The sequence below is a fragment of the Bufo bufo genome, chromosome 5 (assembly GCF_905171765.1).
Source record: "Bufo bufo chromosome 5, aBufBuf1.1, whole genome shotgun sequence".
NCBI lineage: Eukaryota > Metazoa > Chordata > Amphibia > Anura > Bufonidae > Bufo > Bufo bufo.
This window is the reverse complement of record NC_053393.1, coordinates 237,654,841-237,673,383: the sequence shown is the minus strand read 5'-3', so window position 1 is coordinate 237,673,383 and position 18,543 is coordinate 237,654,841. Positions and strand designations below refer to the sequence as shown.

At 41.3% G+C, this 18,543-nt stretch overlaps 1 protein-coding gene across 2 annotated transcripts in view; it reads left to right on the top strand.

Moving 5' to 3' along the window:
* Nucleotides 1-18,543, top strand: part of BMPER (BMP binding endothelial regulator) — a 253,177-nt gene that overhangs the window by 52,363 nt on the left and 182,271 nt on the right. For both annotated transcript variants that reach the window (XM_040434314.1, XM_040434313.1), the window contains exon 3: nt 11,082-11,181. Coding sequence is in view for 1 of the 2 variants with exons in the window: in XM_040434313.1 (XP_040290247.1) it covers nt 11,082-11,181 (100 nt within the window). In the remaining variant the exon portion in view is untranslated. The remainder of the gene's footprint in view (nt 1-11,081; nt 11,182-18,543) is intronic.

Genomic DNA, 18,543 nt, shown 5'->3' with positions numbered 1-18,543 from the left:
GGTAGTTTCCAAGTGCCACTCCAGAGCAGTCCCTGAGTCAGTGGCAGCTGACCAGGGGGGTCAGAGTACCCGGTGCAAGCACCAAGAGGATGTGCGTGGCCAGGAGAATCCGGGTCTGGACAGGCAGCGATCAAGAAAGGTCAGTAAGCGAAGTCCGAGGTCAGAGGCAGGCGGCAAACAAACAAATTCCATAGACGAGATCTAGGAGTTCAATAAGCAGAGTCCGGTACACAGTGAAGCAGATAAGAGAAACACCTTTGCACATTAAGCTAGACAAGCTAGAGCCCATGAGTTGCTCAGGCATTTTCCTGTGGTAGGAAGTGCCTTTAAATACCTCCTGAAATCCAGCCATAGGCTGGTAAGACAGAGGGCATGTATGTGTTGCTTCATAGGTGCAGAGAGACACACCTATGCAAGCTCAAGCCCCAGTGCAAGTCTCCAGCAGGAAGGAAACTCTGGCATGGAACACAGATACCATAGTTAAGCTACCTGCTGTCCGCGCTTGTCAGCACGGCGCATGGCGGCAGGGAAAGAGGTAGCCCGGCGCCCTTGCCCGTGGTTAGTGGCAGTAGCGCCGGCGCGGACCGCTGAGCTAACATCTATCTATCATCTATCTAACTATCTCATATCTATCTGCCTGTCTGTCTATTTATGTATCTATCTATCTTTAAAGATGAAGACCTAGAAAAATGTACTCAAAGGCGTTTCCTATTACAACAGCTTAATTCTTATCCACAGTATAGCGGATAAGTGTCCGATCAGGGGGTCAACTCCTGGGGCCCCTGCCAATCACTGGAATGGGGCCCATGTTCCTCCATTTGAATGGACACACATGCATGCTGCTGCTCTATTTGTGGGAATGCTGTGGATTGCGGAGTACAAGCATTTAGCTATCTCTGGTAGTCCAATAGAGCTCAATGGAGTGGCCGCATGTGAGTATTTGTGATACAGTCAGTCTCTATTTGATTGTGGTGCTTTTGCAGTGTCCTCACATGATGGTGTGAGTACACTGCAATAGTCCCTTAATCAGATATAAACTGGCTGTATCGTACCTTATTCTAATACAATCAGTTCGGGTCAGGGGAGCCACGGTCAGCTCGGGAGATGCAGCTGGCCTAAGGACCGTGTTTCCTGAGCCCATCGTGGTCGTGTGCATAAGCCCTCTTAGATATGTGTGGAGATTTGGTGAGGTGATCCATAGAATCCCTTAGTTCAGCTGCACAGCTGATATCTCCAACTTCAGATAATCCAGTGTTTTGGGGACTGTGCAGCTGCTTAGCTTCTACACTGCGTTGCTTGTTTCAGAAGGCAGCAGAATGCTGGATTCTCTAGGCTACTTTCCGAAGAAATAACCAGTGTCCACCTGGTTCCAAATAATAAAATATTCTCAGCAAATCCTGTTGTGATTCCGGAGGATTCTCTTTGGGTGCTCAGAATATGATGTATCTTTTATGACATAAAACAATATTTTTACAGTATTTTCCTTCCTCATGACTCATGTGAACGAAAACCCAAGAAACTATGAACAATTGCTTTCTTGTAAGACAGTTTATTCAGCAGACAGCCAAGACCTCACACATTATCCTGTTGCCAACAAGGGTTAAACTGTCAATAAACAGGGAAGATAATGGGTTTTATTAAAATCTTATCTATAATGTATTCTAGTTAGACTATCAGCAAACAAGAAATCCTTCATTAGAATGACAAGGAAAATGTGGTTGCAAAGTAAAAACACAAATACTAACAGGAATGCTATTGTTTTTTTTTTGTTAATGTGAAATGGAACATAGTTCATATGTAAAAATTCATATTATAATTATGAGCAAACTAATTATATTATCTTTTACATATTTTATATTGTGGTTGAGGCTCAAAAATAAAAAATAACTAAACAAAATAATAAATAGTCCTTAATAAGTTAAATGCAAAAATTCTGCACTCACCACCTGAGGGAGCTTAAGAGCTTATTGCATACTGTTTATACGCTGTTTATATATTCTAATCTTCCTCTAGTCGTAACTACTGGCCAACAGATTTAGTTTATGTTACCTCCAATGCGGGGAGCTGTGTATCTGATGAATGGAATTCTGGCCCTTTAAGAAATGAATCAACACAGAATGTTGGACCTTCACTTTTAAGAAATGTATTTTATAGCTTCATAGACCGTAAAAACACAATAGAAAACAATGAACTAACAACCTGGGTAGATGAACTAGTACAGGGTCAGTGACAATTTTCAGCAATTTAAAAGGGTATTCCGGTAGGTAAAAGTTATCCCCTATCCATAGGATAGGGGATAACTATCAGATCAGTGGTGGGGGCCCCATACCCCTTGCAATGAACTTTAGAAAATAGCTGCTGGGGAGGCTCTTATATAGTAAGGGGAAGGCAACTTTTCTATTTGTTGCTAGGGGTGTTGCTAAGCTCAGACAAAGCCTTCTCATTGGCCCACAACCTAGAAGAAGGGAGGGATGATCACCTGATATGTACTGTCTTAAAAAACAAAAAATAAATAATATTTAATTTTACGAATATATAGCGCTATAATCTAAATGTTCGCAAATTCTCGAAGTGCCGATATTCACGATTAAAATTTGTTATTCGAATATTCGCGCTCAACACTACTGGTCACATGTGTGCGCAGCCGCTCCATTAATTTCTATGGGAGTTCTGGAGATAGTTATCTCTGGAACTCCCATAAAACTTAATGGAGCGGCCACGTGCATGTGCGACTGGCCACTCTGGTCATTTCAGGGGAGCAGCGGTGGGTTGGTCCCAGCGATAGAACGCCCACTGATCTGATAGTGATCCCTTATCCTGTGGATAGGGGATAACTTTTACCTACCGTAATACGCCTTTAAGGATTAAAGGCGTTATCCTCAGGGGAAATTTATGGCATATTGCTAGGATATGCCTTATATGAGAGATAGGTGCAGGTCCCACCTCCGGGACATGCGACTATCTCAAGATTGAGCATGCAAGTATAGCAGCTCTTCCATTCACCACTATAGGACTTCCAAAAATTGCTAAGCCAGGTTGGTTGTACATGTGCGGCTTGGTATCCCTTCACTTTAGAGTCCCATTTTTTTTTATAGAGGTGGGTTCCAGAGGTGGAGCATGCACCTATCAGACACTTATGGCATATCCTAGCAATATGCCATAAATATGCCAGGTGAGAATAATCCCTTTAATAATTGACAGGTGCCAGTGCTGTGTATGTCTTTTAGTTATTTAAAGGAATACCCACCTTATGCGATGGCCAAGGTGGCCAGAGTAGTGGAAACGCCAAGCAGGCTGTGCTTCATTGATTCCATAATCCTGGAGTTGGTGGTAAATGTTGGAGTGAAAGAGTTCCAGTGGTCGAAGGAATTGGGCCAATGGTCATTATTTCGCAGAACTGTGACATAGAGTGTAACTGGTCTTTCATGTTAAATTTCCCAAGTGACCAATCCCGTTTGAGCCCAGTTCCATGTTTTGTTAAATGAGAAAGAAAAACAGAAAACACATAAGAGCAAGGAACTTGCATACGTAATGAAATTTAAGCCGGTGCAAAATGTACACACTCAGAATGTTTGCATTTGTTACTTATATATAGCTGCATTATAAATCTCTTAAAGCCGGGCTTTTAACTGACAGCCTTCCTGCTGTGACCACTAAAAGTGAAATAAGGAAGGTGATATGTCTACATGTCAGATGTTATTTCATGGCAGCTATGTGAAAATTGTGTACAGTTTGATAAACTGGATGCCTGTTCAATGACTTGTATTGTTAGGCGCTTTAGTGGTTATTTATCAAAATCTCCTGCGTAGCTTTTGGTGTTTTCATTGGGAATATTTTCTAAGATAAACCAGGTGTTGTTTTTTCCCTTGTAAAATGTTGTATTGGATATAGCTCTGTTTATCTGATTACAATTATATATGGTTGAGGATTTACTCTTACAATAAAACACATGCATAGGTCACACAGCGTTTGGAGCTGTGGGCAGGCAGCGATAGCAGTAAATGATAACGCAGAGGGAAGAACAGACAGGTACAGGGTAAAGAGATACAGTGGTCATTAAAGATACAATTGCAGTGCCCCCGAGGAACACTGCAAAGGGTTAATTTGATGTTACTTATTTAAATGTTGTTACAGAACTTATTTCTTTGTGCACTGTAAATACCTAATGACAATGTAGGAACAACAAATGGTTCACTAACGAGCAGACCTGGTTAGGTTACCAGGTTCATGGACTTGGTCCATCCCCCTGGATAGTTAGACAGTCTTAGCTCAGCAGAACAAGAGAAAACAGTTACTTGCTAGAGCTCCTGCAGAGCAGGCCTAAAGAGAAGTTTCCTCCAGCATATTCCGCTCCTGAGACTGAAAAGCTGCTAGAGTGACCTGACAAAGGGTTGGTGGTAGTAAATCTCCTGTACTGCCTCAGTCTGTGCCAGGATGAGCTTCTCCTTTGGCTGTCAGGTGAGGGTGGATTCATATTATTTTTCTGGTGCACTGTGTACAATACAGGACCCTGAAGAAGTCCATGTTCTCATCATAGATGGTGATTTACAGCTTCCATCATATATTACTGTCTGTTATATGAGAGGACTTCTTTATTTGTTTTAGTTATCTGCCTTTTTTTTTATTTTTTACTCTTTCTCATACCTTGTCTATCCACTGCCACCACTGTTCCAATGGACTCCGGGTTCCTGTTGCACTCCACTTCCTGTTCCCTTCCAGACACAGCAGGAAATGGCTAGGAATGATACTGAGCCGATCACTGATCAGGACGCGGAGCAGAGAAAATGTTGTAAATGACTGAAATGCATTCTGCCTACGAACTGGAGTACATTTCAGTCTGACACATGGACTGCTGAGGAGGCCTGCATCTCATCATAAATTGAATATCTGCTCTGGAAGCACAGGGCCCATCAAGCACACACCAGTCTTGATAACTCAGGGTCACAGTGTCTTTCTATTCAGCAAAGAGGCAAATTAGGTAGAGACTTTTTTTTTATAATGGGCAGACTGAATCAGTGTGTAATTTCTTCTCAGATGGCATTATTAGGGTATTTTCACACTTGCGGCAGGACGGATCCGACAGGCTGTTCACCATGTCGGATCCGTCCTGCGGCTGTTTCGCCGTGCCCCCGGGCCGCCGCTCCGTCCCCATTGACTATAATGGGGATGGGGGCGGAGCTCCGGCGCAGCACGGCGGTGCACGGCTTAAGGCCGCCGGACTAAAATTACTGCATGTCAGGTTTTTTAGTCCGGCGGCTTTCTCCGTGCACCGCCGTGCTGCGCCGGAGCTCCGCCCCCATCCCCATTATAGTCAATGGGGACGGAGCGGGGGCACGGCGAACAGCCACAGGACGGATCCGACATGCTAAACAGCATGTCGGATCCGTCCTGCCGCAAGTGTGAAACTAGCCTTAGCTGATCAGATATTAGAGAACTCCCACAAATATTTTTTCTCTGACCTGTTAGAAAGATACATGATGTAATCTGTAGAGAAGGTAATCTTCTCATCAATGACTGTATTTGTGAGTTATCTCCTCCCTTCTGATTCTCAGCTGTGTCATGTGACCAACTCTCTGATCTCCAACTGACACAGGACCGGAAGTCAGTTACTTCTCTATTCATCCCTATGAGACTGACATTGAGGATCCCATAGGAATACATAGAGAAAGTGACTTCTTGTCCACACATAAGATGTATTATTTGGAATAGCGTACAAATAAAGTCACTGGTGAGAAGATTACCTTCACTACAGTTTATGTCATACACCTTTCTAACAGGTCACAGAATAAACATTTTGTGGGAGTGCTACTTTAAGTAACTCCCTGGCAGCACATTCTTCATATTGACATACATTTTCCGGCACTTGGATAGGAAGGTATACTTATTTCTGGCCACATAGGGTAATGTTCCATGCCAAAAATCCACATCACAACTAATGACAGTCTGCACCCCATACATGTGAATGGGTTTTCTGGAACCCTGCTGCAAAAAAAGAATCTGTAGAAAGAATAGCATGCTAAAAGCCAGCAGGAGGGGATGGAAGTGTTTTGTACTGTTACTGTATGTATAATAATGTGTTGATTTTGATGCATTCTTGAAAACCATTAATAAAAATGATCTGATAAAAAAAAAAAGCCATCAGGAACCCCGGTTTGAATAAGCCTCATTGATTGGGGCTAATCCTTGTGCCATTCCTGGAATTTCACATTAGGGATCGACCGATATAGATTTTTTAGAGCCGATACAGATAATCTGTGAACTTTCAGGCCGATAGCCGATAATTTATACCAATATTCTGTGCATTTTTATCTGCTCATTGTAATTGGGATAATGAGGGAATAACACACACCTGGCCATGGAACAGATGAGAAGTCAATTGTCCCATTACTTTTGGTCCCTTAACAAGTGGGAGGCACATATGCAAACTGTTGTAATTCCTACACCATTTACCTGATTTGGATGTAAATACCCTAAAATTAAAACTGACAGTCTACAGTTAAAGCACATCTAGTTCGTTTCATTTCAAATCCATTGTGGTTGTGTATAGAGGCAAAAATGTTAGAATTGTGTCAATGTCCCAATATTTATGGACCTGACTGTAGTTACACTCATGTCTTGTTTGTTAGGCCTCGTCCACATTTCCGTGTCATTTCCAAGTCTGTGAAAAAAGCGTACATGTTATATCCATGAAGATGTCCGTGAAGGATCCGTGTTTAGTCCTTGTGTCTGTTTTTAGCCTCCATGTGTCATCTGTAATCCATGGACGTTGTTCAGCTAAAAATTAATTTCCAGAGCATCTCCTATTAGTCTTCAGTAAAGAATGGACGCACCACAGATGCCATGTATGTTGTGTCTGTGATTTTCACAGACCCATAGACTTCAATGGGACTGTTTGGTGTGCATCATGGACTAAAGTAATGCATGCCTCCATGATTTTTTTACTGACCCACGATCAGTAAAAGAAATACTGATGAGTGAACGGACACATTCAAATCGATAGGTACGTGTGCTGTCCGCAGAAAATGTGGACAGTGCACATTAGTGAAAAAAAGAAATGTGAACGAGGCCTATGAGTCTATATTTTTACAAAAAAAAAATTGTTCCAGCCTGACCTACAGTAGCTTTTAGAGTAGAGCGAAGTTTGGCTGCTTCGCGGAATTTTACCCAAAAATTAGTTTTGTAACAAATTACTTCATCACGAAGCGCATTTCTTTGTAAGTAGCGGGCGCAGTGGCTGGGAACAGCTAAGCACAAGGATATTCAGCTTCGCGGCGAATCGACTTTTCCCTGAAATTCGGGTCCGCTCAACACTAGTAGCTTCCTTTGATGTCTAATCACGGTAATAGAAGATCTGCGCCACAAATCACATATCTATGTATAGAACAGAATTGAATGTATATAACTGTAGAAAGTGGAAATCTCTACACAATTTCCTCTAAAGAATAACCAAACTAACTGCATATTTTCATTACAAATATCTATCATTGATTTGTTCTCAGTTTACATCATAGCTACAATAATGAATGCCTAACCTTGTGATGATCTAAAAAGCCAGATGGTCTAATGTGGACCATTGACTACCAAAGAATGACTATTATCCATTTGCCGGTGACCACAATGAGTATTGTTAATATCCAAAACATGTCATGTAAAATAGAAAATCGTGTCACCTAGTCTATCTGCTTGTGGGGCATACATATCACTGACACAAAAGTCAGATGTCTTTACATGGAAGTGTCTTCTAGCTGTTAATGAATCGTACATTTCCTTGAAAGTGCGGAACTTTGTTTCCCTTTGTTGGGCTAAGGAAGATTGAATTAGGCGGCTGAAATAATAATCTCTTGCTGTTCCCATGTGAGATGCCACTCTTTCCACTTCTCTGCTGTCCCAATTAAACTCCTCATTCATGAATTACAGCGCCATGATAATTCGATTAGGGAACAGTCTGAGCACTTTAAGAAAACATGTTGACTTTAAGGTGCATTAGTAAGCGATATGCTAGATTTATTGTTCCTGCTTGTTGTCACAATTGAAAACATGTCTATGCACCTTGTTCTCCTCGTTGAATTTTAAGGCCAAAGAAAAATATATGGATTTCACTGAAGAAGGCAAACGAGGCTGTTTTAACAGGAGAATGAAATGCTAACCGCCCTATGCATTGTTTTATGTTTACCCTGTGGTTCCTCAGCAGATACCGCAGGTTCTGATACAGCAGAGACAATAGATTTAGATCTTGATCATACAGTATTTGTGTAAGGCTATATTCACACGACAGTAAAAAAAAATGGCCGTGAAAAATGAACACGCTATCAATTTTCATGGCCACTTTTCAACTATGTTTGCATCCAATTTCTGGCCATTTGGCCATTTTCAACAGCTGTTTTGCATCTGTTTTTAACAGCCATTAAAATGGGTGATATTCTTTGGCTTTTTTTTATTTCAATCCCAAACCTTACAGTACACATAATGTCCCCCACAGTGGCCCTTTGCATTAATAATGTCTCCTATAGTGACCCCCAGTAGAAATAATTTCCCCCAGAGTGGCCCCCAGCAGTAATAATGTCACCCAGAGCAACCCTCAGCATTAATAATGGCCCTCATAGTGGCCCTCGGCAATAATTATGCCCCCCACAGTGGACCCCAGAAATATAAATGTCCCCCATAGTGGCTCCCAGCATTAACAATGTCCCCCATAGTGACCCCCTGCAGTAATAATTTCCCCCAGTGCAGATTTTTTTAATGCCGAAAAAAAATTACCTCATACACTTGCACATGCAAAAATTCTGTCATTCTGCACTTGATGCAGTAGGATCTGTGCTCCCATTGTAATGACATCACCATGCGCCCCCAGAGATCACGCTGGGAGCGCATGGTGATGTCATCATGCTGGTTTTGCATGTCCTCCTGCATCAATTGAGAAGCAACTGTTTCTGTTCGAGCAAATGGGTGAGGTAAGTAATATTTTTTATTTTTATTTTATTACCCCCTAAAAGGCCATCTTTCACTATTGTAACAGTTTTTAGTGACCATTAGATGAGTGGCCTCCTGTCTAAGCGGCCGTTAAAAACTTCAACTTCAATGGGGTCCGTCTGGCTGTGAAATCTGTCAAAAATAGAACATTTCCTGGATTAAAAAAAAACAGCCATGTGAATAGCCCCAGACACTCTGACACAAACTGAGGTGGCAGGTAGCTTCCTCCTCCTCTCTGTTGACATGTATGAAGGGGATTTTCTAGTTAAACCAATAAAACCGTTGCTCCTGAAATAAAAAGTATTCTAGAAATGTTGTAGAGGTGTAAAAGGGCAAGAGTTTAGCAGTGGGGTAGGACTTCTGCTGCAGCCAGTTGTCTAACAGCCAGAAGCAGATCCAGTCTGATATTTGTGAGGAGGTGACACATATAGAAACATTCTTTATATATTTTTCAGTATTCATTGCAAAATGAAAAAGTATAAAATGAAAGGAGAGAACTGTTGTGTTTTTTTTTGTATTTTACACATTTATTGTTACTTTAAAGTGTAATTTCTTGGAAAGTTTGTTTCATCTATGGTCAACCTCTCTTTAAACTTTCTTATCTGGGTCTCCTGATGTTGAGAACTTGAGGCCTTAGGGTACTTTCACACTAGCGTTAAAGTTTTCCGGTATTGAGTTCCGTCACAGGGGCTCAATACCAGAAAAAACGCTTTAGTTTTGTCCTAATGCATTCTGAATGGAAAGCAATCTGTTCAGTATGCATCAGGATGTCTTCTGTTCCGTCCCTTTTGCGGTATTTTCTCCGGCCAAAATTTTGGAACACTTGCTAGAATGCCGGATCCGGCATTCATTTCCATTGAAATGTATTAATGCCGGATCCGGTTCCAAGTGTTCAGGAAATTGCCACATTGACGGATCCGGTTTTCCAGTCTGCGCATGCGCAGACTTTTAAAAATGTGAAAAAATTTATAAATTCCAGATTCGTTTTTCCGGATGACACCGGAGAGACGGACACAGTATTTCAATACATTTGTCAGATGGATCCGGATCCGGAAACAAATGATCCTCGTTTGCACACGGATTTCCGGATCTGGCAGGCAGTTCCGGCAACGGAACTGTCTGCCGGACTCCAGAAATGCTAGTGTGAATAACCTTAAAGGGATTGTCTCACTTCAGCAAGTGGCATTTAACCTGTAGAGAAAGTTGATACATGGCACTTGCTAATGTATTGTAATTACCCATATTGCTTCCTTTGCTGGCTGGATTTATTTTACATCACATTATACACTGCTCTTTTCCATGGCTATCACCACCCTGCAATCCATCAGTGGTGGTCGTGCTTGCTCACTATAAGAAAAAAAAAACGCCGGCCTCTCTGGTGGCCCGGACCATGGGAGCACGTATAGGCTAGTGATTTTTCTTAGTGTGTAAGCACGACCACCACCATATGGACTATCACAATACATTAGTAAGTGACTTGTATTATTGTTCCTCTACATAATAAATGCTGTTTGTTGAAGTGAGACAACCCCTTTAAGTTCACCATATCCCAGATGTTGAGCCTGCTTTATCTAAATTTATTGGAGGCCGGTTGGCACCAAAAGAGGTAGCATTTAGCATAGGTTCCTGTAGTCACCTAGCTAAAAATAATTTTGCCCAAATTATATTTTCTAAGAACCAGGCATATTTCAGGGCTAGATTGTGGCGCAACACCTAGTTGTCCTGCAATCTGCATCTTTTTCCCGCTCACACCAGGTCTAAAAAAGTGGGTGGGGCAGGGAAAGGGGACAGGTCGGTTTAAATGAAAGACAGCTAGGAAGCTGTCTTACATTTAGAACTGGTGGAGGATCCACCGAAGTAACTTCGGCTGAACCACAGCAAGATTAGGGGTTTATTAAGACTGACGTCTAAAACCCTGGTCTTAATAAATGTGCCCCATAGTGAGTATAGCAGTAGTTCATATATTTTTTGTTTGCAGAGTGCTATTGCATTGTATTAGACTTTACATCCCTGAAAAATCTAGTTTAGGATATTTAAATTGAATATTAGCTACATATGGGAAACCCATGTACATATAATAATGAAAGTCTGTCTTTTTCATGTCATTATAGAATCAAGAAGTAACATGCAAGAGAGAAAAATGCCCGGTGGTTTCGAAGGATTGTGCCCTGGTCATAAAGCAAAGAGGAGCTTGCTGTGAACGTTGCAAAGGTATAGTATTTGATTTTATGTAAATTAAAGAAATCCTCCAAGCAGGGGCGGATTGGCCATAGAACCTACAGGGAAATTTCCCGGTGGGCCGATGACCAGGGAGCCACCTGAGATTTCTTTACAGCCGCCAGCCAAGTACATAATTATCTGATCCTCTCAGTATTAATCAATGCTAGAAGCATCAAGTTCTTCCGCATGTGGCTGGTGGCTGCAGGGACCCTCCAGAATCAAACTGTATTGATATCCTCAGTACGATGATACAGTATTTTGTGCTGCATTGTGATATTGGGTTCTGCTGGGGCAGTATATGGTGCAGCACTATGGTATTTCGTACTGCTGGGGCTATATTTTATGCTGCACTAAGGTATCGCCCCCCTACTTCTGGGTATTGTCCTGCCTATTTCTGTTGTCCCAGCCTACGTGCTGCCCCCCCTACTATCAATTTGAACTTACCAACAACATGGGGCCACTTTTAGGTTTATTATAAGGCCACTTTAAGTTCCCAGTCCACCCCTGCCTCCAAGATTCCTATTACTACACATTAGTGTAATGTCGGCCAAACACACTAAGCCTACAAAGTGTGTAGGGAGTTCCTGACTCTTCCCAGACAGATGATGTTTGGGGGAGAGAAGGATCAGGGAAAATTAATATTTTCACCTGATCCTTTTGTTCTCCCTGGAGGTAAGCCGCCACCAGAATTATCTGGCAGAGGGTTTCTCCCCTTTATTCAGCCGAGCTGAACGTGTATGGCTTGTATTACAATTGAGTCTTCCGATACGGCATGCTGTTCATCTGATGTCATTAAGGGTCCTTCAGCTCTTCTAACCTCGGGAACTGCATCGATACTGCAGGACTTGTTCAGTGGAATTTTATGTGAGACGGCCCTGGGCCAGAAATCTGCTGGTTAGGGCAATTTACCACTCCAGACCTGATGATAAGTGTCAATCTTGGTACAATCCATTTAATTTAAAATAACAGCATATTATTAATTAGTTCTGGGAACTAGAAAAGTTGTAATTCATAATGGAAAAGTGGCTGAAAATGTCATACCAAGACACGATGGTTAGGTAACAACCGATCCGCGGGTCTTCATTATATACCGTATATCATAAAATTGCTAGAACATTCCTCTACGCGTTGTAAAGTCTCTTGGCCAGTTATGGAGCGTTGTTTTCTGTTGGTCTTTCGAAGAGGAGATCCCCATAACTTGGCTCTGTTGTTCCTATTAGGGAAATATTGCCTTGTGTGTGGCCATATTCTGTAGGGCGGATATGTGCATGGGTGCCGTCCAAGACAGAAAAATAAAACAGATAGGGATACAGGCAGTGGAGTTCAGCTGTGACTATACATTTTGTGGAAACACATGAAGACTGTTCATATTTTAGTGGAGGTTATGCACATATACGCATCATTTGCGTGATATAATCTTCTAATCATAAAGATATATTTACAGGAACATCAGAAAATTCCACGTTTTCAATGTGCTGTAAGCACAACGTGTATAATGCAGTGTAATATTTTATTGAAATGTATCTTTAATAGGTTGAAATATGCTTGTCTTAACACTCAGGTGTCTCAGTGAACTGTTAAGTCAGTGTAATGGTGTTAATTAAAGAGCTTACTGCCTTTCACTGCCTTTATATTACTTATCATTATAATTCACAAATACCTGAAATCAGCACCTCCAACAGTCCAAGAGACACATTGAATTGTGATGAAATAATGCAAGTCCCTTTGGCATCTTCCTATGTTTTTCGTGTTGGCTCATTCAGATCTGTCTCTAAGGATGAATTTATCAAATCTTATATAAACCATTCGTGGCAGATGTTTCTTCACACAGTTTACTTCTCATGTCAAGCGTAATTGTTCAATGTAAAAAAAAGAAGAGGAAGGGAAGGGTATCCTAGTAGCAGATATCTAAGGATGAGGCTACAATGCTGTATACATTCAGTTTGTGGTTTGGTCTGCTTTGTGCTTATAAGATGACTCATCTCTAGAATGTACATTATACTAAATGCCATCCTTTTTTAATTTATCTGATCTTCTCTACATGTTAACCCCTTGTTCTGTATGCAGGTTATCAGTGGGGTCGGACCAGTGCCACCATTATTACAATATGTGGAATATGGTGGAAATTAAAATCATAGCTTGTATGATTGACATTGCCCACTTGGAAAATCTCATCATCATTGAAATAGTTAGAATGCTTATTTTCCCATTAGGAAATTGTGACTTAATATAGGGGTCCCCAATTCCAAACCCTTCCCTATTAGCTTAAGTGCTGCGCGACTACAAAAAGCACCTCCAGGAGGACCAGGTAGCTCCATGCACAGACATTGATTTGGGGGTTACTATCTCTCCTTGGGGAGAAAGCTCCTTAATCGGTGTGAGGAGACTTATAGGCCATACATGCTCCTCTGGAATTCTGGGAAGAAAGGGATGCAAATAAGCTCCTAACAAGCTCTGCCCATAATGCCACCAGATGTAAGGCAGCTATCCTATAAGTCAATGTTCGACCCTTTAACTAGGCTTTGAGTCATACCTCAGATATTAAATAAGCCAGCATCTCATCTGCAGACAGCTGTTTTGGGGTGATTGCCCCCATCAGTGCAGAGCAGAGAGTACGTACTGGTTTAACTGGGTGAGAGACCCTGATCTGGCATCTCACCCAGCTAAGCCAGTACTCTCTGCTCTGCACTGATGAGGGGCAATCACCCTGAAACAGCTGTCTGCAGATGGGATGCTGGCTTATTGAAATATTCGAGTCATGTCTCAAGGTCTACTGAAAGGGTTGAACATTGACTTATAGGATAGCTGCCTTACATCTGGTGGCATCAGAGGCAGAGCTTGTTAAGAGCTCATTTGCATCCCTTTCTTCCCAGACATTGATTGCAATAGGAAAAGTGTATTGCTTTATTTCCCTGTGGTAGCAGTGTAGAAGAATCTAACACTTTATATTGGGTTCTCCAATGGGTGTCTATCACCCCTTTAAAAGTATAACTGGATACACAAATGCATATGTAGAAATGTGTCTATCGGAAAAGTTTTTCTACGAGCGCTATCATAGTACTGGACTTGTTTAAGAGTCCATAGCTTTGAATAGTATATTTATATTCAGCTTTTTACATATAAAGATTTTAGGAAAGATTTATCAAACTGGTGTAAAGTAGAACTGGCTTAGTTGCCCATAGTAACCAATCAGATTCCATCTTCCATTTTTCAGCTCTCCTTTGGAAAATAAAAGGTGGAATTTGATTGGTTGCTATGGGCAACGAAGCCAGTTCTACTCTACACCAGGTTTAATAAATCTACCCCTTTGTCTCTAATTAAGACCTGAGACATTATTCATTTACCACCTCAACTAATGATTTTTTTTAATACAAAATGTGTCATGTACATTTATAGCTGCAGTTTATCCATGGATTTATGAGTTATTTATGGATTTGTAGTCACACTGAATAATATAAATGAAACAAAAACACAATACACACAGGCCTCTTTAGAAACAATGACATTTTAATTGCTAATATTAAGTAAAAAATAAAAGTACATAACCACAAACAAACATTTGTTTTGGGCCAAGCTTCCCACATTAATAAGTGATATTACTGGTGATGCTATTAAAAGTATAGATATTTATGCGTTGTATAAAATGAATTTCCTAATAACAGAACTTGCCATTCCCTTGTTCCCATACATGGCTTACTTTTCTGAAAAGCTCTACTTGAAATTTGAAGGCATTTGAATTCAAACTGGGAATGGCATGACTTATATATAGGCTGTGGTTTGTAAAATAAGGAAAAGAAACATGAAACTCAGTGATCTCTGCTTAAGTATTATGTCTCAGATGTTTTACATTGTACTGGTTTTAATGGATAATATTTTCCATTAGTTTCCTGTAGTGTTCCTGACCTCACAGAGTAGTAAATAACCTCATCTGATCTATTTTCAAACCTCTGTCTTCTGTCAGAAGTCTAAAACCACAGTTCCAGTCCTAGAAAAGTAATTTTTATGCTAATATAGATACATGCCTCCCAAGTGTCCCTCTTTTGGAGGGACAGTCCCTCTTTTTGACCCAAGTCCCTCTGTCCCTCTATGATCCTTAAATGTCCCTCTTTTTGACCTGGAGAATGATGGCATAAATGTGCATTAATACATTTACCAAATTGCTCCTTACTAAACTATCTGTCTGGTTTCTATCTGTATATTAGAACTTCAATATTTGGTGCAATTTGGACCTTAAAATATCTACAATCTGATGATTTTTGTGCTAATATTTAAATGGATATTGAAGCTCAAGAAAAAAATTGTCTCAGGGGCTCCACATGCTGTACAAAAACTAAAGGAACTTATACTCGCCTAACTGATCCCCAGCTGCTGCAGTTGTGACAAAGTCAGTAATTATGCTTTGGGCGGAGTTAGCGGTGTGGCCTCGTATGAAAAAAACTGCCGTGATGCGCGCTGTCCATATTGACCCTTTTTGTGATTTTCAAAAGTTGGGAGGTATGTAGATATTAACTATCTTAGGTTTTGTTTACTTAGGGCATTTTTATAGTAATTGACCACAGCAAATAGATACACAATATTAAGTGATGGCAGCTTCTATGACAGTTTTTTCCACATTCAGGGCTCATGCACACGGCCATTGGTGTTTTTGCGGTCTGCAAATCGTGTCTCTGCATCAGCCATGTGCGTTCTGCATTTTGGGGAATGGAACGTCCTGCACTCTATAGAACTGTCCTACCCTTGTCCGTAAAATGGACAAGAATATGACATGTTCTATTTTTTTGTGGGGCCGCAGAATGGAAATACGGTGTGCTGTCCGCATCTTTTGCCGCCCCATTGAAGTGAATAGGTCCGCATCCGACCTGCAAAAAATGCAGATCAGATGCAGACAAAAAACATGGTCGCGTGCATGAGCCCTAAATGAAAATTAAATCAAGAACTAAGGGGCACATTTATTAATATACCTGGGGGTGATTTCACTGGTCCTCCGCCAGTTCTAAATGTAAGACAGCTTCCTAGCTGTTTTAGATTTAGACCATTTTCTATACCTAAAACAGGCGTTGAAAATGGTAAATGAAAGGGGCCTCCTGGCCCCTCCCCTTCCCCGCCTACACCATGCCCACTTTTTTTTAGACCTTGCGTGAGCAGGGAGGACCTTTGTGCTGCAATCTGCTCCAGAAATATGCCTAATTTAAGCGTATTTCTGTTTGATAAATGACCCCCTACATTGTTAACGTAAATGAAACAAGCAATGCAACAGCTCACTGCAAACCAAATAAAGTACAAAATTGCATCATAATAGCAAATGCTGAACTAATAAGTTAGAGATACTTGGCAAATCGTTTTGTACAAAATTATTTGAGCCCGTCTGCCGAACGTCAAGGCAATCTCTAGTTAGACGGGTTCCTAACACTAAATATACCTGTTATGTGCCATGGCGGCTATCATAAAATTCAGAAAGTGCAGGTTCCACTTACATGCTGAATCCGCCTGAATTTCTGTCATTTTCGGTGCCAAAATGGCCTCCATTGTATCCAGGGAAAGCAGTTACCAGCATGCACGCCGGGCCCACTCCACACCACCCCTGGCGCCACATGGTCACCAAGGACTGCAATGAGAGTCCACACACTATCTCTCTCCTGGTGCCAGATGGCTTCAGTGAGTGGGCGGGAGCGGGCCAAGCTAAATACTAACACTAATTAAAATCAACCTGTGGGACAGACGAGCTGGTCAGGAGTGCACGACTGGGGAGGCAGCCACACCTCCAGCACAAACTGCAGAGAAAAAAAAAAGGGGGTCAGTCAGCACATCCCAAAGCGCAGGGGCACGTTGCTATGGCTGAGAACAAGACTGTTAAACAAAACAAGCAATGCAACAGCTCACTGCAAACCAAATAAAGTACAAAATTGCATCATAATAGCAAATGCTGAACTAATAAGTTAGAGATACTTGGCAAATCGTTTTGTACAAAATTATTTGAGCCCGTCTGCCGAACGTAAATGAAAGAAAAGAATTGTCCACAGTAGATTTTCTGCAGCCTACAGAGAACTCAGGAGGTAGTTTCCACCTGATCCCCTTTATTGCTATGAGTATGTGGGGCTCCTGCTATTGCCAGTTGCCTTTACAGCCAGACAGAGGTTTGCTGAATTAAGGAACAGAAGTAGTTGACCTCCTGGGACACAAGTAGAAGAATTTTATGTATCTATACATCTCTCTCAGTTTTGATTGCAGTATGAGACAAAATAGAATTGCAGTAAAGGATGCCAAGAGGTGATTTTTTGTGTATTTTATACATGAATTGTTAATTTTAAGGGGTTGTCTAGCATTATAAACAAGTGACAGTTTTTGTGGATGGAAGGTATGTGTCATCGAGGTTTCTGGCCTTGGTGAAGTAAGAGCCGGTATTTTATGTGTCAGCAGCAGCTATTGCTAATTGACACCTAAAGATTTAGCATGGCTGTTATAGCTGATCCTGGACGGCTCTTACTGGGAATAGTCAAAGTGCTGGGTGGGTGACTACTCCCCATGTTTAAGGCCGGGTTTTGCCAGGCATAAAAACCAGCCAGCACTGCCAGGTGCCAGGTGTGAATTAACCTCCCTCTGACAGTGGATCTCAGGAGTCTGTATGCTGTGAACTGAGGGCTGTACTGGGATTTGAGGTTTCAGCCGGGCTGGAGGACTCTAGCCGCTCTAAAGACAATCAGGCCGTCTTTGGACTTGATGAGGCTGAACGGCTAACAGGGTGTGAATTAACACCCAGGAGAAAAGGTGACTTTTATTGTTTATGGACTTTCCTTGTGTGTGAACAAACACCAAGCCACCTGCGTTTTGTGATACACCTTATCTGCATTTTGTTATACATCAATGTGTGAATAAACACCGCTGTTTGATTCAAGAACTGTGTACTTTGCCTCTATACTGCATCCGCTAGTCCTAACTACCAGAGTGAACCCCCACATTATGAAAAACCCTTTAATTTCAGTGCTTGAGATTATAAGCCCCATTGGGGACAGGTTCGGATGAGAAAGATAACAGTAGAGTACAGTACATTGGGGACAGTGCTCTGGAACATGTTGGAGCTATGTAATCAGTGGAAAAGGAATGAAGTTTATCTTTCCTGTTACACTAGAGCTTTCCGCAAAATGATTAATGTGATGGTTTGCAGTATATGCATCAGTTTTTACATTTGATTTTTTAATACAGAACCTACCTTGGTAGGGCCCTTTTTTTCTGCACAATGCTTTTTTTATGTGTTATATATTAGATATATGTGCATTACCTTTTATTTTTTATTTTTCATTGTATTTGTTCTTTATTTTAAAGAGTTTGTCTCACTTCAGCAAACAGCATTTATCA